This window comes from Podarcis raffonei, chromosome 3 (genome assembly GCF_027172205.1).
Source record: "Podarcis raffonei isolate rPodRaf1 chromosome 3, rPodRaf1.pri, whole genome shotgun sequence".
NCBI classification, from domain to species: Eukaryota; Metazoa; Chordata; class Lepidosauria; order Squamata; family Lacertidae; genus Podarcis; species Podarcis raffonei.
In genome coordinates, this window is record NC_070604.1 from 81190135 (window position 1) to 81211969 (window position 21835).

Genomic DNA, 21835 nt, shown 5'->3' on the forward strand with positions numbered 1-21835 from the left:
CTAGGACTGAAAATATGAAGTAGGCTCAGTTATGGCAAACCCCAAAGTTCAGGGCTAGCTCAAAATGAGCTTGTCCATGGTGCTGGCCATTATTTATCATTGTTGCTGTTATTACTGTTATATTTGTATACCATCCACTACTTAAATCCTCTGGGTGGTTTACAGCATTATTAAAAGTACAAAATAATATAAATGAAAACCAATTCTAAACAATACAAATCAGCACACAAACATGCAAATGTCAGCACAAACACAGCAGCATAAAATCAATCTAGAACAATCATAACATCAGAAGGCGAAAAGACACCGGTGCAAGGAATTAAGAGACCAAAAATGCCCATCCGTTACAAATTTGGAGACCTGGGAGAAGAAAAAGGTCTTCTTCTGATGCCTAAAATGCCCCTTTTTGAATTGTAAGCATGAAATCAGGGACTGAATTATTTTTTTAGAGATCTCTAAGCTTCTGTGGGAGCCTTTTTTTTTATGGAGTAAGATGCAAATACTTTAAATAACTAAAAGAAAATAGAAATATGGTGAGCCTTTTGGGGGTGGGGCATTTCATACAGAGGGTGCCACCAGCAGCCATTTTCATTCCCCAAACTTACCCTTGTGAAAAGGAGGTTCTAAAAGCAGGGAAGGTGCATATCAATAGCCTCATAATTGGAACGGCCTGGATGTTCAAACAGAATGCCCATCATTTCCAAGAAGTCTGGCCAATGACATTCCCAGTTGTGCCTGGCTCAAAGGAATTAGTTAGGAGGTACTGAGAACTCCATTTCTCATACTCGCTTCAGAGAATCAATGCCATTTGAAGCATCCAGACCTTAAAAATGAGGTTGGTGCTTTAATCAGTCTCCAATAGTCCTCTATAAATCCCTCTTGGCAGCACATTCTGGGAGTAGGACAACCAATGGAGAGTTCCTGTCTCATTATTAAAAACTGCAAACAATCTGGATTTTTTTTCTGAGAATGCTCTATACTAATTACAAGCTGAGCCAGGAGCCTTTGCCCACCACTAGCACAGGAAACTTAAGATGTTTTCATCTAGATTTATGTAATAAAAACAAGCACAGAGGGATTACCAAGCTTTAATTAGCCATACTGCCATATTTCACTCGCACCCCCAACTCTACAGTGGGTACCCAGGAAACCATGAGCAGAACTCTGTTCACAGAAAGGGAGTTCCCATATTCTTGAATAGTGCAGGATATGCTACAGGGAGCTACAATTGTCAGGGTCTGCGGGAGGGGGAAAGACAACCAGAAGTACAGATGCCCCTACTCTGCACCTTTTGTTTATGTAATGAAATTTTCCCTGCAAAAGGAGTAAGGATTTGTCTATATGCAAGCTTGTATTGCTACATGTACATTGTTTTTAACTTCTACAGATCTCTGTATGAACACCTATTGTAGAATTAAAGTGGTTTTATTGTCCTTTGCACAAACATTGTCCAAAATTCAGCAAAATTAATTCTCAGACACAAAACACACAGTACATTTAGGAAAATATCCCTTCATAATTATTGAACTTGATTCAAAGCACATCATGAACATTTACTGGTTCACACAGTTAATCACACATGTATATCAAGTTATTGTATAAAGTTCCAGAAACACTTTATTTAAAAATGGAGCTGTAAATGCTTGTAACATATATAATAAATGTAACAAAAAAATAAATAAGGAGTATGCATTCATACAAAGAACATTATAAATGCAAACATTTATTACAGAACACAAAAGGTGTAAACCTCTGAAAAAATAAAAACAATTGTGTGAAGAGTGTAATTGTTTAATTTTTCCATATCTGTTTCCTATTTTCCCACATAGGTGTGTTTGTGGTTCTTCTCCCAAGCACTGAAATGAGAAATGATGATGGCCAAAACCTTGTAACTGCTCTCAATGTATTTTGTTGTACACCAGTTTAAATTTTGACAGCATCTGTAAACAAGTGTTTTCCTGATCTCTGTCAATAGTGAGTGGGACACAGAGTTTGACAAGAGGCAGTTTCCAATTTTAAAGCAAAAAAAAACAAAACTAAAGCCAATATACAACAGGGTTTTGGGGTTTTTTATTTTTATATCTCTACAAAAAATGTTTTCGTATATTTAGTTGGTCAAACTTTGCAATGACTTCCAAAATCCTGTACAGTTTAAAAATTGTACAGGAAAAAAGTAGTTTTAAACAAGTGACACATAAGATTATTGCTGAAATATTAAAGACTATTTCATAAAAGCTTCAAAATTGTATTTGTAACCTTAATATATAGACTGATGCAAAAACAGGAAACTTCCAGTTCTCAGTTGCATTTAACAGAAGATCTTGAAATTACAGTGTTCTGGAAATATAGGGTTATTTACTTTTGTTATTATTTCCGAAAGTTAAGTTACAGGGACAACTTTAAAGATAAATAGGCTTATATGAGATATTTTGTTAGCTTTGCTGTTAAGCATTATAAGCAAAAGGGCTACATTAGCAGTTTTCTTCCAGAAATTCTTATAACATATAAGACAGAGACTTACTAGAGAGTCTACAGGAAAAAACATGAACAATTTGGATGTCTGGAGTCAGTCTATTGACCAGATTATCACTATTCTATTTCCAAATCTTTTGAAGAAAATTTTACAACTCATGATCATCTCAAGGAGCACTTATAAATGCATTTTTATTTGACCTTGGTGACACAGCATGAGAAAGGATTTAAAGGAATAGACTTACAAAGCTATACATTTAAACTGGTTTCATAGTTCCAAAATGATGACATTTCATTCTCATCAACATCAAAAAGACATATTGAACAGGATCAGCAAGGGCCAAATCTAGACTTTTGGGAGGTGGATTTGCGCCATTGTCATGGTGTCATCTTTTTTAAAATAAGGACAGTTATGATCACTTTTCTATGTACATCCAAGTTATTAGCCCCTATTGATACTGATATGTTCACCTTCAACTCCCACCAAATTCTTAGTGCAAACATAATATTCATGTAAACCTCATGACAATTTACATAGCAATGAAGTTCTATAAATCACAATGGTTTGAAATCTTCAGTATGCAACAATGAATGCATTGTCAAGCCGGTCTCTCCTTATATTGTAACGTGTCATGGTATTAAGATGCAGGATATCCTAATTTAGATCCCCTTACTCAGAATCAAGTTTAAATGATCAATAATTTCATACAAATTTGAGTGAAGAGGTTTAATCACAAATCAGCTTGGCACAGGAGACTCAGAAATTTAATAATGCTGGACTTTCATCTGCTTGCATATCATTTTAACAGTCTGCTGAAACTAAGTAAACTATGGAGGGAAAGGTTCAAAATAAGTGCTTGCAAAGCCCATACAATTACCACAAACTGCGTTCTATGTCAATACCAATTTTACCTTAATGAGTCAGGAGGTGTGCGACATCCAAAGCATCACAGCTAAGTAGTTGGTATAACAAAGCAATGGCCCTTTTACCAAACTTTTTGTTACTTTTTGAACGATGATGCTAGGACTCTTTCATTGAATTCTGCACATTCAATACTAAAAGTTCTGACAGCATGTTGTCATTCACGCAAAGTTGGATCTTCCTCCTCTCCGTCTGGATTGAACCGATTGAAATGTATGCTGAAATCATGCTCAGATTCAACATTGCCAAGTTCAGTTGAGGCTGGGGCAATGGTGGTTCGAACAGCTCTTGCTTCTGGCTGGCAGTTTGGCTGGATCTGAGGATGGGCACCTTGAGAAACAGAGCTGGACTTCTGCTTAGGCTGAGCTGCTTGGACAGCGCTCGCCAATCCCAAATTGCTCATCGCTTCCAATGTCCCATCAGGATCAATCATTGAATTTATCACTGAATAAAGAAAGAGGGGGAGAGGTTGGTGAAAAATCACTATTAGGATTTTTTTCATTCAGCTCATCTCGTGGGATGGAGCCATTACAATAGCCACCCAAGCAGCAGTGTTGCTTTCATGTACCAGGAAGGGAGAGGCAAGGTGACAGGGAGGTTGTGAATGCACTGGTGTATCCAATCAGATGCTCTTGCCACTGTGTTCTTGCAGCCCCAACCTTGCCCCTCCTGATAAGTGGCATAGATACTGCTGCTGGGAGGCTGTGCACCCTGGTGATCAAGCCACTCCTGGTGCCAGAGTTTCTTATGACGGAGGGCAATATTTCAAGTTCTCTTAAGGATAAAACCTAATCAGCTTTATGCAAAGTTCTGCAGGGCCAGAAACATGAGGAAGGAGGGGCTTTGGATGGCAGGACAGGACCTGTGTCTGTGGTCATTGAAGAAGCAAGGATGGGTAGTGGTGCTCCCTGTAGTCATAGCAACGCACTCCTGTCAGTTGCCAGGGGAGGCAGCTGCAAACTGAACAGTCACCTGTGGAGTCGAGAAGACCTTTCCCACCCATATAACAATCTATTATTGTGAGATCCACTATTTGCCCAGTAGCACACTGACAGGCATTCCACTACTATGTCTATAGCAAAAACTAAGGTCTGGAGAACAGAAAGTAGTGACTCCGGCAGTGAGCAGTAGGGTCGAGTCACTATTGATTCTCACCTAGTAACTGAATAGATAACCTTAAAAGTGGGGTTATCTATTCTTTTCATCTATCATTCTTTTCATCCCCTTGTCTCTTTCAATATCCTCTATAACTTCTGTAGGATTGTAACTTTTTAAAAAAAATATCAAATCAAAAGCTTGACAAAACAAAATTATTTGTATTCTGGAAACCCTGATGTTCGCAACAACAGTATATAATATTAAATACCTTGTAGCTGCTTCTCAACTCTCTTCAGTTCTTGCAATATTGATGATATTTCCTGCATCAACACATAAAAAGCATTAGGTTTCATTAAGGGAAAAGCCACATTTTTTCACAATATGTACATTACATTAATGATTGTACATATGTTAGGGGGAATGTAAGTCGAGTAGTTTATGTGCATAGCAGCTGGCTATTGTGTACCTTAATCAGACTTCATGGAGAAGACACAAAGCCTAACACACACACACACACACACACACACACACACACCTATGTGTGTGGTTTGGCTGTATCTATATATCTGTCTGTATATTGTATTGTTTTGCTGTTTGCCACCCTGGGCTCCTTTGAGAGGAAGGGTGCGATATAAATTCAACTTATTAATTAAATAAAGACTTATAACAAGGTGAAGAACTTTTAAAGCAGCTATAGTCTCAGGTACATTAGAAGCTATCTTATAAAGAACTGGTCTATCTCATTTGTCTACACAAATTGGTATTGGCTTTTCAGGGTTTCAGGCAGGAGTCTTTCCTAGCATTACCTAGAAATGCAAGGGATTGAACCTTGGATCTTCCGTATGCAAGGAAGATGTTCGGCCACTCAGCTACAGCCACTCTTAGTGAAAAAGCATCCAAAATCGATCATCTTTAAACCTTCAGCAGCTGAGGACCGCTTCCCCTTTTCAACATTCTTACTTGAGAATGACAATTATTATTTCATCCTACCATGCTTGATGTTTTCACAATTGGGATTTCACTTTCAGCTCGTAGCTTCTTTTCAATGTCTTCCCAATTTCGGTCTTTGTCCTTAAACAAGACTCTGTAGCCAAAAAGCACAGAAGAGTGATTATAAGCCTTATGCTATAAAGACTTGCATGACTGCCTAACAATAAAAAAAATCACCACCTGCCTTAAAAATTCTAATTGAACGCAACTCAAAATAAGATGGGCATTTACAGTCTTGTGGCAAGCCTATATTGCTCTTGCTCTTACTTGCAGGGGAGCAATTAATTACGGAGCAATTAATTTTTACCCAGTTGTCATTTTCTCTTCAGAGTACGCACACAGACAAATCTAAACATTCCAAATGTTTTCCATATTTTGTAACAAACTACTTCGTAGTGGCTGCACTTCCAGCACTCTAGGAAACTGGAGGATGGAAGTACTGGCAAGGTGAAAAGAGGAATATCTCTTTTGACCTTGCTGGGACTGACACAGGACTTCATGGGTAGAGAGCTGGGAATGCACTCTCTAATAAAAATGGAGATAGGAACAGCGGGGGGCATTCCATAGGAGGAGGGAACAATTCCTTAGGGGATAAACTGATAGACTTTCATGATACATATATCCAAGGACTGGTGCCAATAGGAAATTTGACCATTAGAAAAACAGAGAGATAGGCTTGTGATGGGAGTGTACACTTCATGGTGACTAGCCCGCTTGATATAAAAGTTGTGGAGGTCATGCCTCATCTAGATAGAGTGGATGACAGTGCCTGGGAAGACTCAGCTGCCATGGTGCATGTCAGCACCAATGATGTGCTGTGGTCATATGCTCCAGGAAGCTAAGTTTGGTATGTGGTCATATGCTCCAGGAAGCTAAGTTTAGATTGCTAGGTAGGAAGTTGAAATTCGGGATAGTGTCCACCTGGGCATAGCAAAGAACGTTAGGTGAAAGGACCATCAAGTGCAGCATTTTCACTCACTCAGCAGACGACCAGTTACTCATGGGAATCCTGCAAACATATTCCGATTGCAAGATTCCTTTCCTCACCTGCAGTTCCCAGAAGCACCTATTCAGAGGCACACTGCCTCCAACAGTGGAGGTGGCAGAACTGCTATTTTTCTAGGAAAAGAGGTGCCAGAACTCACCATGAACGCCTCCCTTGTTCACTTAGAATGGCAATGGTGCCCACACCTGAGAGGTGCCGGAACAGAGTTCCAGCTGGAAAAAAAGTCCTGGCTAGTGTTCATTGACAAGGCTTTTAAATAATAATAATAATAATAATAATAATAATAATAATAATAATAATTTATACCCAGCCACTCTGGGCGGCTTCCAACAAAATATTAAAATACAATAGTCTATTAAACATGAATGTGTCTAGGCCCCCTTTAAAGCCAGCTTAATGGCCATCAATGCATCTCGTAATAGCAGATACTATGGAATGTGCTGTGAAGAACTTTCTTGTCTGTTCTGAATCTTCTAACATTAAGTTTCACTGCATGTCCCTGTGCACCAGTATTAAGAGACAGGATCCACTTTCTCCCACAACATACACAATCTTATATACCTCTGTCATGACCATCCCTTACTCACAAGAAAAAACCCGCCTCTTTGTCAAAAAGTAGTGCAAAATATCTTGAGAAACTCACATAACTCCAGGAATAAGTGCTAGGTCTGAATTAGGCAAGACTTACTTGACTGAAATTATATTTTGGCTATTCTGAGCAATCCAGGATAGTTGGTTTAAAATGCCATTCACAAGTTTCAATGAACAAAGCACATTTCAAACATTTTCATGAGATATAAAAATACTTTTAATAAACAAGTAGGAATTAGAGTATCAGAATAGTTTTTCAAGTTTCTGGCAAAGAGTTCATAGTTAGAGAATTAAAACTGAAAAGATGAACATTTATTTTAAAACTCGTGTAGTTAAACACGTTATACAGACAAGTACTACTTTTATTTTCGTAACACTGGTTCTGGATTTGAGCAAATGTGAAGGATCAACTCCCCTCTGTTCCATATAGAAGCAGTTTTCCTCCAGTGCTATTTTGACTAAAATTAGTAATGGGAATAAGAAGGCGATATTTTCTTGCTGTATTTTTTTTTGAAAATTTGAGGGAAATGTTTTAAGATCTCACACATACAGTACCTGAAAATGGTGTATATTTGCATACATGTGTCCTTACTTGGTCCTGCATTTGGCTCACTACTTTCTTCATAATCTATCATTTACAACCTTTCTACACTTAGTGTGGGGATTTCTTTTTCTAGGTCTTACATACCCTGCAAAGCATTAGCTGAGAAAATCATTTTGTTTTTGCAGCCTTCCCAGTAAGCCCTATCTGAAAAATCCCATTTGGTTCTTCTCCTTTCAATTATTTTGCACTTGGCATGGTCCTCTTAGATGTTCTCAATGTGACTTGATTATTAGATTTTGAGGAAAATGGGGGGGGGGGGACACACCACTTTTCCCACTGCAAAGTTCAGTGAAGCCAGCATATGCAGACAGCCCTGTTCAGGGAAGTTTTTAGTGTGTGATGTTGTATTGTGCTTTTATTGTTTTTTGTTGGGAGCCACAAAGGCAACCCAGCCAGATGGGAGGCATATAAATAAATAAAAATTATTATTATTATTATTATTATTATTATTATTATTAGCCAGTCACTGCACATTACAAGAATATTGTTTTAACACTATATGCCCCCCTTTCCCTGTGTAAATGAGTTCATTGTTAATAGCTCAATTTTTAAAATACCAGTACTACTGCTAACAATAATATTTTAAGAAGACAGGAAGGGCCAATTTCTTCCTATTAAACCAATGATTTTACATGGATTTTAATGGAACATGATCTGCAGTCAAAAGGACACAAACATTTTAATAATATTTTTTGCAAGAGAATTTTACTGATGAGGGCACAGATTACCTTATTTTGCCAGCTGTTTTATCTATAGACTGTCTAATCTTCCGGGAAAACTGGAAGACTGAGGACAACAGCAAGGTATCTCCCATAACCTGAAAGAGTTTCAAAAGACAATTGTTCATTTAAATAATACAGTTTCTAGATCACCTTCTAAAAATGTAAGTGACAATATCATGGCTTTTTCTTCCTAAACGATTATTCTCATGTCATATACTTCCAATTTACTTTAGTTGGAGCACAGAAGAATATTCAAATTTTTAAATCCATGCAACTTGTCAATATATGGAAATTGTCTTTAGCCATAAACATAGCTTTCATTGCAATATAAAAGCGCATTCATAAATGGAAAAATAACACTGACTTCAGCTGGCTAGATTCAATTCCCTGGTATTTGTTATCAGTATTTTATAAATTTACTGTTAGTATTAGTAAATGTTTGTAAAATAAGACAACTTCCAATAAACAAAACAATGTGCAGAAAAAGTTGAAATGTGAATTAAAAAGTATTGCAATTGAACAAGGGAAGAATCTGCTCTGTGAGCTACATAATGAAACATACAGTGGTACCTCTGGTTATGTACTTAATTCGTTCCGGAGGTCCGTTCTTAACCTGAAACTGTTCTTAACCTGAAGCACCACTTTAGCTAATGGGGCCTCCTGCTGCCGCCGCGCCGCTGGAGCACAATTTCTGTTCTCATCCTGAAGCAAAGTTCTTAACCCGAGGTACTATTTCTGGGTTAGTAGAGTCTGTAACCTGAAGCGTATGTAACCTGAAGCGTATGTAACCCGAGGTACCATTGTATTCAATCCAACTGTGAACTATCCAATGGCCAGCAGAAAATAAACACATACAAAACTCAATGAATCATGCTCTGGACCCCACTCACCAGGGGCTCTTCTTTGTGCCCTTCATGTAGAGATGTGGAGGGAGCAAGATAATATTCTGGGCCCACTTATGTAGCCAGTGTACAGTACTGCTAAACCCTCTGGGATTCGTACCTAGGACATCATTAGGAGGCCTGGCAAGACACTTTGGCATTGGCACTATGACTTGTTGCATCTATCTGTTTGGTGGTGAGCTCAGGTGCCTGGCTCTTGTAGTGCTCCCCACCGTGGGGTCCCCTTTAAAGGATCTTGTGGCGTCACTTGAAGGTCCTAGGCCGGGGTCAGCAAACTTTTTCAGCAGGGGGCCGGTCCACTGTCCCTCAGACCTCGGGGGGGGGGCGGGGACTATATTTTGAATTAAAACAAAAATGAACGAATTCCTATGCCCCACAAATAACCCAGAGATGCATTTTAAATAAAAGGACACATTCTGCTCATGTAAAAACATGCTGATTCCCGGACCGTCCACAGGCCGGATTTAGAAGGCATTTGGGCCGGATTCGGCCCCCGGGCCTTAGTTTGCCTACCCATGTCCTAGGCTGTCGTAGGAGCTGGCATGCTGGTCACACATCAGTGTCACAGAATGGACCACACTACTGCTTTATGTCATTATGTACCTAAGCTGGGTGGTGGTACTGGTTAGCATTACGGCTGCCTGATGACTGGAACTTTGCCCTATGCCTAAGCAAGCATGGTTGGCTATAATCAATAAAAGTTGTGGCCTTTTTCATTGTTGTCTCAAACACATTGACTTGGATATCAGACTTTGCCAATTTTGACACTGCTGCCACAGCTCCTCATACAACATTCTTCTGACGGACCCCTAATCCTCAAGTATGGCTTTTTAGGGGCACAGTGGGCAGCGGTGGGAAAGCTTCATTCTGCGAACTGGTCTCACGATATTGCCACTGGTCTCACAATATTATGATTTGATGCTAGCACACAGTTATTTCCCATTTCATGACATTTTGGTTCACAGTCTGGTCTTTTCCACTGTTTCTAAAGTATGTTTCCTGTTTTCACTGATGCTTACATTGGGCCACACTGAGCTTTTTCTTTGTGAGACTAGGGATAATCTTCCCAGTCTGTACTTTCATAATAAAACACAAACATCAAGAGCAGCAAAAAATAATACGCAAGACAGTGCTAGGCAGTTCTACACTTGAACCAAAGCAAGATGACAATTAAGAATAGCCAAATTTAGGCTCATAGGGGCTCAAATTCTCACTCTGCTGTGAAGCTCAAAATGCATCTTGGGTCAGTCACTATCTCTTAGCTAACCCCATTCACATAAATGTTCCAGGGATAATATGGAATAATCCCACCTAAACTACTTTGAGCTCCTAGGAAGAACAATGGAATATAAAATGATAAAATGAACAAAGTAAACCCAACACCTCACCCCAAATTTGTCTTCCTCCTCAGCCTTCTGCCTCACTAACTCCAAATCCCTGCCTCTGTCTCACTAGAAACTGCCTAAGGGGTGCAGGGGATGAGCAATGTCTCTTCCTTATAGAGGTAGTTCATGAGGTAGTTTATCATGTAGTGCTTTGGTACTTAATGTTCAAACAGGAAAGTTATTGGCTCCCTGGGCCTTTCACTCGGCTCTTTATGTAAAGGAATGGACAATACTTACTTCATCCCTACTCCAGGTTCGACGACGTGTAATTGTGGGGGGCTCAGGTAGGTCTGTTGTCTGTGGTTTGGAATCATTAGGTCGAGTGTTGCCATCTGGTGTTTTTGCATTTACCACTGGAGGAATCTTCCTGAAGTTCAGACTTTCATCAAATACACGGTCTACTAGCTGGAAAAAAATTTAAATATATATATAATTAGTGAGAAAGCTTCACTTTAAAACCAACCAGAGTGGTGCATTATGAGGCTCGTCAGTTTAGATGGGTTTGCCACTAAAGAACAGAAGAAATCAAAATAATAACTAGAGTGTTCGATTTACTTGTATATTAGAAAACAAAAACAAAAAAATCATTTAATTTTGCCAAAACATCAGCAATTATTTTTGTTATGAATGCACAGAAATAGATATTAGGTTACAAATGCAATAGTGGTGTATAACTGCAGAACAAAAGAGAAAGGGGACTCATATTTATTTAGTAAAGATGTAAGTTCACATTATCTAACTCAGAGAAAATGCATATTTACATTAGCAGAAGCTTAGTAGTATGGTTAGGAAACAATAAAAAGAAACCAACATGAACATAATAAAAATTACACCACTTACACACAAAACATACCCTGCTACTCACAAAAAGGCACATAGAACATAATGTTGTTAACCGAGGCTTATGTACAAGAAGTTGAAATAAATCAAGAGGAACAACACAACAGGTGAACAGAAAACATCCAGGGTTGGCACTGAATTTAGCATTTAAAGGGTTGTTTTTACTAGATTAAATCTTGGGATTTAGTGCTTACCACCAGCCATCCACTACCTGAGAAAAATAAAATAAACTCTACTCATACACCCTAAATGTTGTGTTCTAGAGGCATTTTCAAATTCCAGCCAGCTGATTATTCACTTGAATTTGTCAATGCTCAGTAATGGAAAAAAAACCTTAATAATAACACAAAACCTTGTTTCTCATTTCTCTCTTTTATCCCACATATATGCGTCAGACACAAATATGGATTCTCTCTCGTTGTTGTCTCTGCAAATATGTTATCTCGTCAGAATCTGCTCTTATAGCTGGTTCAGATAGTCAAATCACCAGCTCACGTGACCGGTCTACTCTTTGGGAACAGTGTTAAAATTGGAAAAGGCTTTCTCAGCAGCAGCTTCTATGAGTTGAGACTTCTACATTCCCAGCACTTACTGCTGGTGCAAGCTGCCACAGGACTTCCGAGTGTCTTTAGTTAACTTTACATTGTTTCCATTAGATCAGCGGTGTGAGTGATTCTGACCAAGCTGTAGGAGTGTTTTGTAAATGGTTCAACATGTATTTGACTACTCCGCAGCTGGTAGCTGGTAACTCTATTCTGTTTTTCCTTCGTTGTTCTGCCTACTGAAAAGTGACGCGGGTGTGCTAAGGCAACCGTTCCACCAGGGCAAGTATATTAGCTTGCCAGATGGAGCAATTTCCCTCTCCTTTCCCCTGTGCACTGTTCTGGGGGTTCTTGAAACACCCCCTCAGCCAATTTCAAGGGGGATGAGGAGGACAGGGGGCAAACCTCCATTGGGGAAATGGAAGTGCTTGCACAGGACTCCTGCTGACAGGACTAATTAGTTGTATCCTGCCTACATTTTCCATATCTGAGAATTCCAAATTACTGTTGAAACAAACCCTCACACTTAGAAGTTAAATGGAGGCAACTCTAACAAAGAACTTTTATCCAATTGCTAAATTTTTCTCAGTAGCTTTTTGTTACTATGGTGGTGTGTTACTGGATTGCTCCTTAAAATACAGCTTCCCAGGAAAGTGCCAACCCTGAAATCAAACCAAATAGTTAAAAAAAGACAAACAGTAATACTGTTAAAAAGAGTTGACTTTATATTTTAAAATACTCTCACTGGTGGTCACAATATTGACCTGAACATGCAGGTTTTGCATATAGAAACAGCATGTCAGAGAAATGTATGACAGCATGAAATCATGCTAATTTAAATGTTTATGACAATTGTTATAATTAGGAAGGATGGCTTATAAATTGAATTAATAATAATAATAATAATAATAATAATAATAATAATACAATAATATATTAGGGAGGGGAACTTCAACTCAGTGAGTGAATCATTTAAAAGATTGGTAACATTCAGGGCCATCTAAGACCAATGAAAATGCAAAGTACCTCACCTTACGCACAGTATTTTATAATCCCTGTATATAAACAAATCTCTAATGCTTTCTCTTTACTAGGGAGCATTGAGATACTACTCACTTGCATCTGAGGCTATGACAAAGAAACAAGCAAAAGGTCTTATGTTCAAAGTAAACAGAAAAACCGACCATGTATTCACAATATGACTGTTCTTGCATTGGCCATTTTAACCACTGGGATTAATTTTTTTTTTTAATAGGCAACAATCTTAAAATTAAAGGAAGGATATGCTGAGAATATGGAGATTCATGCACACACAGGTGGAAATAATTAAACTTATGTCAGAAGGATAAAGCAAAAGAAATAAAGAAAAGAAAGAACCTTATGCATTTCTCCATGAAGATCTCCTACCTCTTCTCTAGTGTCTATGGCAGAGCCAGGGGTGGTGGCAGCAGTGCTTACTGTGGTACTAGGAGCAGTGCCTGATGAAGTCACTGAATCTATCTCTCCTGCTACATCATTGATTTCACGTGCGATGAGAGCCAGGTCCTGACTGATCCTGTTAATAGTTAACACAGCATAATTTATCCCAAATAAAAAACCTCAGAGTTCAAAGTTGCTGTTCCTTACAATATGAAACATGCTACTGTTTTGAGTATTTTCTTCTAATCATAACTATCATAGGTAAGAGTGTTTAAAATAACTTCCAGCTTTGGTTGCTCTGGCAGATACCTAAGAAACACGGCTGCGCAAATTCATCATTCTTCTGCTATAATTGCACAAAATGCATCTCAACATTTTAAATACCTGCAAGCCAGGGCTGTACATCTTACCATGTGCAAATGGGTCATTACAGTATATAGTTTCAACCAGGGAGAACTGCAGTGGCTTATAACCTAATAATTAACCCAAACCTATGGATTCAAGTTACAAGAAAGGAGATTCCAACTAAACATCAGGAAGAACTTTCTGACAATAAGAGCTGTCCAACAGTGGAATGGGCTACCTTGGAAGGTGGTGGACTTGCCTCCATGGAGGTTTTTAAGCATTTGTCATGTGTGATTTGGGTGGCATTTGTCATGTATGATTTAGTTGAGATTCCTGTATTGCTGGTGGTTGGACTAGATGACCCTTGGGGTCCCTTCCAGCTATACAGTTCTATGATTCTATCACTTAATTAAAATTAATTAACGAAGTCCCAACATACTGGCACTAAGTTAATGTTAAATAGTAGCTACTTGTACACGTTTGTGAAACCCATTATGACAATTGGGGATTTAGGGCTGCATTTAGGAACACTATGATAGTATCTTTCACTGACAGTAAAGTAAGTTTATAGTGCTTCTGTGGTAAAGAAAATCAATTTTGTTTGAGTATAAACCCGGTTACAAAACAAAACACATTTCGTAATGGTCATTGATTTAACCGATAAGATGCTGTTTTTAAACCAAGTAATCATCCCTTGAAAGCCAACCTTGCTATTTCTTCTCGATGGGCAGTCCAATCTCGAATGTAGTCTTCCTGTTCCTTTATCCTATGCTTGAAGATATTGCTACTTTGCGTTGGTGTCCCTGTGCTCTGCAATCGAGTAGTTTTCAGGGCTGGAGAAGTACGTAGACGGGCATGTTTAGGAGAGTTACGGTTTGATCCAAATTCATCTTCCGAGGTGGAAGCATAATCAGTAGGAAAGCGCCTCCATCTTGAATTTACTAAATTAGTTTAATTATTAAAAAAGAATTATTATTGTATCTACTGCAAGGAATAAAATGAGTTTAGATTTTAGAAACATCATGACAACACAACAGTTGCTGAATTCCAAACCCAAAATACCTTATACAAAAGTGTTTGCTCACTATAGCATAAAAAGAAAGCTACTGAAATTGTGTTAAATAATAAATGCTAATTTACAAAAATGTGAAAAAGGAAGCTCTTTGTACAATGGTGAGTTAATAAGTTAGGAACGCTACTAGTCTTCTATCTAAGAGCATGATATATATATATCAGAACAAGGGCCCAATTCATTGTCACTTTCCAACACAGTGAGTGGTACTTTTTCTGCAAATTTTTCTCATTGTCAAAAAGCCTAACTTTCCATGAGATAATATAGGCATTGAGTGTAAATAACTGAAGTAGTGTAGTTGCCAGAGGGGGGTGGAAATATCAAGTCTATTGAATATGAAATTCAATTTTGAAACATTAGGTGACATCCAACAAACATTGTAAGAGCATAGTGGACTTGAAATAATAATCTAATGTTACTTTCCTGAGGAACAGGAGTAACAATAGCAGGAAAAATGCTCATTTTCAGTCAGATGTTGGGGGCTGCAGGAAGAAAACACTTTTCTTGTCCACCCCTCCTCTTCCCCCCCGAAAAGGCTGTCCAGACTAATATAAATACAAGTCCTTGGAAATGTAACAGTAACCAAACAACCTAAGGGAACTGAAGATTCAAAACACTAGCTTTGTAGGTCAGTTACCTTGAATTATGGATCAGTCAGATAGCATGAAAGAATGTGGTGTCAAAAAGCTTGAAGTCATTTTTGCCAAGATTTGTTAAGTGCACAAATGACACTTTTAGACAGTACAAGTATTACTGTTCAGAAATAATTTAAATAAAAATAATTTACAATACAGTGCAATGTAAATTATTTGCATGTGTTGCAATGTAAAAATAATTGCAATGTTTTCAGATCAGATTATAATACTAGCTTGTAAAGATACATTGTGAATTTAGAATATAGCATTATTCCAGTACAATTAATTGAAAAATGAAAATATTTCATTGCCAGATAATATGCAGATGCTAATGAATAAGTCAGGCTTTACTTATTTTAAATTATCTAAAGTAGTTTTACTCTACCCTGCAGATGAAAAAGGTTCCTAGTGTGGCTTTCACATATTAATAAGACACACTGGAATATAAACACTTTTGCAGTTTCTCATTCTTAGTTTAAAAAGCTTTTTTTAATAAGCAGAAAAAGCACTTATTTCTAAAAGCATGCAAAACAATCACTGAGGGTCAGAGAGTTGTCATGAGCTGGACCCGATTGTTGTTTTTGTTTTTTTGTAAAACATTGCAAATTGATTTGAATTTCCCTTTATTTCCCAGTTACTTCAATAGTCAGAGTATTTTTTTTAAGTTATAGTTTTATGAATTTGGAGCTAGTCCTGTAACCCAGCATTGTACAACATGAGAATTTAAAGTAATTGTTTTCCAAAAAACCAAATATTTAGGAGTGAAATCTTAGAAACAGAATATGATTTCTAGTACTCTACCACTGTAAGTTTCAACAGCAGGATCTGGGTCTGGGAGAAGACGGTATGCCTCTGTGTACAAAATATTTGTTTATCATATTAATGAAGATATACAGATTTAAAGCATTTGCTTGTATTAAGTAATTCCACTATTTTAAAAACACAGACGTGGAAAAAAATTGAACTGATTTTTGAGAATTCTGTTAAATACAAACTTAGACATCCAAACAACAGGCTACAACATAGCCAGGAAGAGACACAAACAGGAGTAACTTTCTTAATACTCATTTTAGTTCCATCAGTACCAAGAAGGCTAAAAAGCCTGCAAAAGAGTTGCTGCTCTGCTTTTTCTAACAGGAAACGTGAGCTTGCTGTTTCGCAGAGATCAATGAAGCAAGCTCCCATTTCTGCTTAGCAGAAATCTTTGTGAGCTGCAGAGAAGTGACTCTTGGGCTTCTTGGAACTTAAGAGATCACTTTTCCACTCTTTCCAAATGTCTCTTAAACAAGGAAGGACATAATAACCCGGGTGGCTGCAATGATATCAGAGGAGCTTCTGAGAATTTCTCAGTTGAACAGCATTTCCCAGTAGAACAGTAACTCTCTTGTGTCCCAAGAAGCTCTCTGGGTCAACAGACTAGAGCTACACGGATCCACAGGTAGGGCCCATTATGCATGTAACGAGCTCATGGAAAGGATGCATGAGGAATATATTGTCTGAATTTAGATGCAAACTGACCAGATCCACATCTTCATGACTAATGTGGAAATCAGAAGAGAATTGTTTTGTACCTCGATGAATTTGGCAGTGCAATACTCAACTCAAAAAAATATATTGAAATACATTAAAATGGGTAATTTAGGTTAAAAAAGATTGAGAAATGCATATACTGAAATAGAATACCTATTTCAATATGTATTTTGTGGTAAGTATGTACAGGTGGCAACCATTTTGAGTGGGGGTTCCATTCCTGGCCCCCTCGTGCATAGGCCAAGTGTGCATAATCTCGCCCCATTTTCAGGCCACTTCTGGGGTTGGCAGTGACCAGCATGTGCATGATTGCACATTAATTGGATGCATGTAAAACGGTCACTGCCTATAATTGAATGGCTTGCGACCCAAAAACCTGAAGGATCAGTTCTTCCCATTCCAGCCTGCCCATGCCTTAAGATCGTCTGTTGACACTCTACTTCAAGTCTTCTCTACTGGAAGATCATTATATAATTAAAATGGACAGGGCTTTGTCAGTGGTGGAACCCTAGGTCTGGAATGTACTCCCAAAACAAGGGTACCTGGCATCTACTTTACAATCCTTTTGGCAACAGGTTAAGCCTAAAAAAAAAATCAAAAAAATCTAGGCATTTTAATTTGAATAATAGCTTACTTAGTTTTCCTTGTCATTTTTATCTGCTGTCTTTTATTTAAGATTGTTAATGTCTTTATCTTATTGTACTAGGAATTTACTAATTCATTATTTATATCTGCTGCATACTGCTCTATAATTGAACTTGGTGAAGGGATTATTAAAAAAAGACAACAACTTCTAACCTGCTCTTGGTGTGATGCAGAATTAAGGAGATACAGTGGTACCTCGGGTTACAAACACCTCGGGTTACAGACTCTGCTAACCTGGAAGTAGTACTTCGGGTTAAGAACTTTACCTCAGGATGAGAACAGAAATCGCGTGCCGAGGGCGAGGCAGCAGTGAGAGGCCCCATTAGCTAAAGTAGTACCTCAGGTTAAGAACAGTTTCAAGTTAAGAGCGGACCTCTGGAACGGATTAAGTACGTAACCAGAGGTACCACTGTATTCAGTCTCCAACAGAAATTAAATTTCTCTTTGCAGTGGGGAAATTGAGAATTCAACTCTTTTTTACTTTCTTCTCAATAAGTAACGTCTGAACAAATGCAGTTACTCATCCTGTATAAGAAGCATTACATATCAGAGCTGTTTTACAGCATCTAACATTGCGACATTTGTTTTATTACTGTTTTTATTACCATATTATTACTATTGCCTATTTCTATATTCCTTCTTTTTTTTTCATTTTGTAACTTGGATGTACTCTTTGATTCTGAGCCATCACTCTCTGCATACATCTTTAAAGTTTTTTCAATGAGTTTTTTGGAATTGTAAAACTTATTTTATTCCTTTAAAATAACTCTAATCTAGTCAGGCAGGAGAGAAAAAACTGAGGGGACTGCGCCTGCCTCCCAGAATTCTTTGCTCTCCTGCCTCCGTCATGTGAAGAGAGTCATAACCCAACCCATTCGGGTCATCAGCAACCGCCTCAAATTATCTCTAGCCTACCCTTTACTGCAAGTGACCCCATTATAAATTATATGTTAGTTTATCAATTAAGAATGGGATTTCAGTTGTTGGGATACAATGATGGCAGGAAAAGGATCGTGCTTATTTTGTGCACCCAAGGAACTAGAGAGAGTGGGTAAAAATGGATGCCACCCAACAAGGTCTCAAAAACCCAAACCCTGATTTACAAATAGTTTAAAATGACAGTTGCAGAAGTCCTAATGTCTCCAACAGAATGAAATTGTATCTACAAATGCTTTTTACCTAGTTGCGTATCATTCTCAAAGATAGCTAATAGGCCTTCTATCCTGTAAACATGATTCATATAGCCTTGTGTACACACAATATTTTTTTTCTATCTGGCTGCAGCTGCTCATACTATGCCAGATGCTACTCTGGAGGTTTTCCCAAACCCTTGGGCACAGCTTTTAGGTATAGCTGAATGACTATGATGAAAGAAATGCCCTGGGAACTCCTAGTGCATGCTTGGCCGTTAAGATCTTGGCCTGAATGTTTCACAAGGTGATGGATATGCAAATAATATAACCCCCAGATGGAGGCAGACAAAAACTAGTTATGCATGAAGATAATCCATGTGTAGACTGCTGCATTTCAGTTGTTTCCACGTGCGCTATACCAAACTAATGACTAGGTTAACATGCCTTTTCAGAGGCCTGTTATGAAATCAGGTAGTAATTCTCAGTCAACTGGAGAACCAAAGCCAAGTGTGATTTCTTATCTTTTCTTGGTGTATCTTAGCTACTGTAGATGCAATAGATAATAATCACTCGCCTCTCATAATCCAAATCCAAGTTCAAAATGCTATGTACTACAACACTAGATCTGAAAAAGAATCCTGACATCCCAAACATTATTAGTCTTACATGTTCCAGTTTTATAGCAAAAAAGCATTAATTTGGTTAAAAAGCTTATGAATAAACCAGCCATTTAGCAGTGAATCAGATCCAGCCAATCCCTTACCAATTTTCATTAGATTCAGCAACTTTAAAGCTACACTTTATTATTAAAAATGCTCCATGTATCCATGTAACCCTATCAACTGAAAAGTGAACGTGCTGACAGGATAAATTATTGAATTAAGGTTGAAAAACTCTCGTACCTGCTGAAGAATTATGAGCTGATGACAGAGATTTGGATTTGGAGTCCGAAAGGCGAGATATGCTGTTTGCTCTCATTCTAGGAGAAACTTTAGTGCTGTCTGCTGGTGGTGTTATCCTAATGCCACTTCTAATTATGGCTTCTGGAGTACGAGATGATGTCGTGCTTCTAGACATTGTTGCTTCAGAGTCACTACGCGCTGATAAAGAACCAAGTCTATTTCTCCGTGGCTGAGCGAGCAGGTCAATTCTTGAGATATTTCTCCTTCCAGATGGGGGTTTGGAAGTAGAACTTGTAGTAGACACCTCAGAAGCAACGGATGCTTTATCCGCATCCGCCAGTTCGCTATCTGACACTTCACCAAGTCGCGCTCGACGTAAGAGAGAAGTCCTTGTGGGGCGAGGCCTTGGGAGAGTGGTTGATTTACTGGACTGCCCAGCTGATGCTGGAGAGGTCCTCAACTTGGCTGACTTGATACCTTCTGTTTTGGAATGTAAATGTTCATCTGCTGAGGTAAAAGATGTCCTTCCATGCGATTTGCCAGAGCATGTTTCCTGGTCAGAAGATAAGATATCAGAAATGGCAGAATGAGGTACGCTAGAAGTTTGGTCGTCATCTGTTAAATCTACAGAAGGCTGCCTTATTCTTCCACTGCTCTGCACAACCTTGCGTGCATCACCTCTCGAACCAGCATCTGAAGAGCGGCTTTTTGTTTTCTTCTCAATTTTGTCTCTAGCGCTTGTAGAAGATGACTTTGAAGCATCCTTTGAAGGTGAACCAGTGGAGCATCTGTCTTTGTACAGGGTACTAAAGCTTTTTCGTTTCTGAGATTGCTTTCTTTCACTGTCTCCAGTAACAAGGCTAATTGTACTAGCTGTATCCACATCTGATTCAGGCGAAATGGAATTATCTCTATTATAGCTGGGAGTATCAGGTCCTTCGTCGGTTTTGTTTTCTTCACGCAGCTTCGCTTCAAGAAAAGCCATTACAGCTTCAGTGTCCTTTAAGATAAGTGTTGTATCTAGACTAGAGTCTGTTTCCACGGAATCACTTTTCTCACTTATTCTACTAGTGGATGTTAAAGACAATGATGGCGGAGTAGCTCCTGTCTGTTTATTGATGTGAGGGATTAGTTCTATAGGTATATTTGTGCTTGGTTTATCTATGGTAAAGCTGCCTTGTCTCACCAACGGCTTTGATGATTCTTTTTTATCCCCACTAAACCCTTTTGGAGTTGGACATCTTGTTGCATCTTCCGCTTTCCTTCTTTTCCCTTCACTTTGCACCACTTTACTTTCTGCTTTGCCAGAACCACGCCCTGACGCTTTCTCTTTATTGTCTGCTTTATGAGAAGCAGGCGGCTCGTCTCTACTTCTTTCAGCTTGGTTTGGTGTTTTTGAAGAAGATAATTTAGTGGGGGTCCAATGTGTTGCCTCCTTTTGTTCCTGCTGCTTAATTTTAGCCAAAGCTTGTTTTACCACCGATGTTTCTCTGCCATTTTCACTTTTCTCTTTGTCAGAAGAAAAGGAACTGTTGGAGTGAAGCAGTGCCTTGTCTGCTTTAGGAGACAGGCCATTCATTGCCCTGCTGGCTTTAGTCACACTCCTGTCACTAATTTGCCCTATTTCTTTCTGGGTATGAGTTGGAGTTTCTTTCTCTTGAAGTTCAGTGTCTTGTTTTTCACCTATCTCCGATCGCTGGTGGGTTGTAACCTTTGTTCTTTGTCCTTCTGTGGCATTTTCCTCCTTCGGCAGCTGTGGAAGTGTTCGCCTCTTTCTATCTCCTTGGCTGGTCAAAGAGGCAGCAGAGGCAGCACTTCTAGCTGACAGGCCAGATTCACTGATGTCTGTATCTAAAACCAAATAAAACGTAGGAAAATGGGGAGAGGGAAAACATGTTAAGTAAAAGCACTTGTGTGGGATTCACCTGACAAGCCATGTCAGTGGAAGCCCTGGGCAAGGACTACCACTTCTGTAATAAGGAACACCCCCACAACAGCTCCATAGCTGTCAACCTTCCCTTTTTTGGTGAGAAATTCCCTCATTTCAGCACCGTTTCCCCACTGCTTCCCGCTGCTATCC

At 38.7% G+C, this 21835-nt stretch overlaps 1 protein-coding gene across 11 annotated transcripts in view; it reads right to left on the minus strand.

Moving 5' to 3' along the window:
• Positions 1 to 1406: 1406 nt before the first annotated feature.
• The window catches only part of CEP170 (centrosomal protein 170), a 73612-nt gene continuing 53183 nt past the window's right edge, over positions 1407 to 21835 (minus strand). For 4 of the 11 annotated variants that reach the window (XM_053382660.1, XM_053382659.1, XM_053382670.1 and 1 more), the window contains 9 exons: positions 19756 to 21606; positions 16347 to 16397; positions 14545 to 14779; positions 13452 to 13629; positions 10930 to 11097; positions 8412 to 8500; positions 5483 to 5576; positions 4761 to 4812; positions 1407 to 3838 (listed from right to left, as the gene is read on the minus strand). In XM_053382660.1, coding sequence (XP_053238635.1) covers positions 3552 to 3838; positions 4761 to 4812; positions 5483 to 5576; positions 8412 to 8500; positions 10930 to 11097; positions 13452 to 13629; positions 14545 to 14779; positions 16347 to 16397; positions 19756 to 21606 — 3005 coding nt within the window. In that variant the 3' untranslated portion in view covers positions 1407 to 3551. The remainder of the gene's footprint in view (positions 3839 to 4760; positions 4813 to 5482; positions 5577 to 8411; positions 8501 to 10929; positions 11098 to 13451; positions 13630 to 14544; positions 14780 to 16346; positions 16398 to 19755; positions 21607 to 21835) is intronic. The other 7 variants (XM_053382662.1, XM_053382669.1, XM_053382665.1 and 4 more) reach the window with 6 other exon arrangements.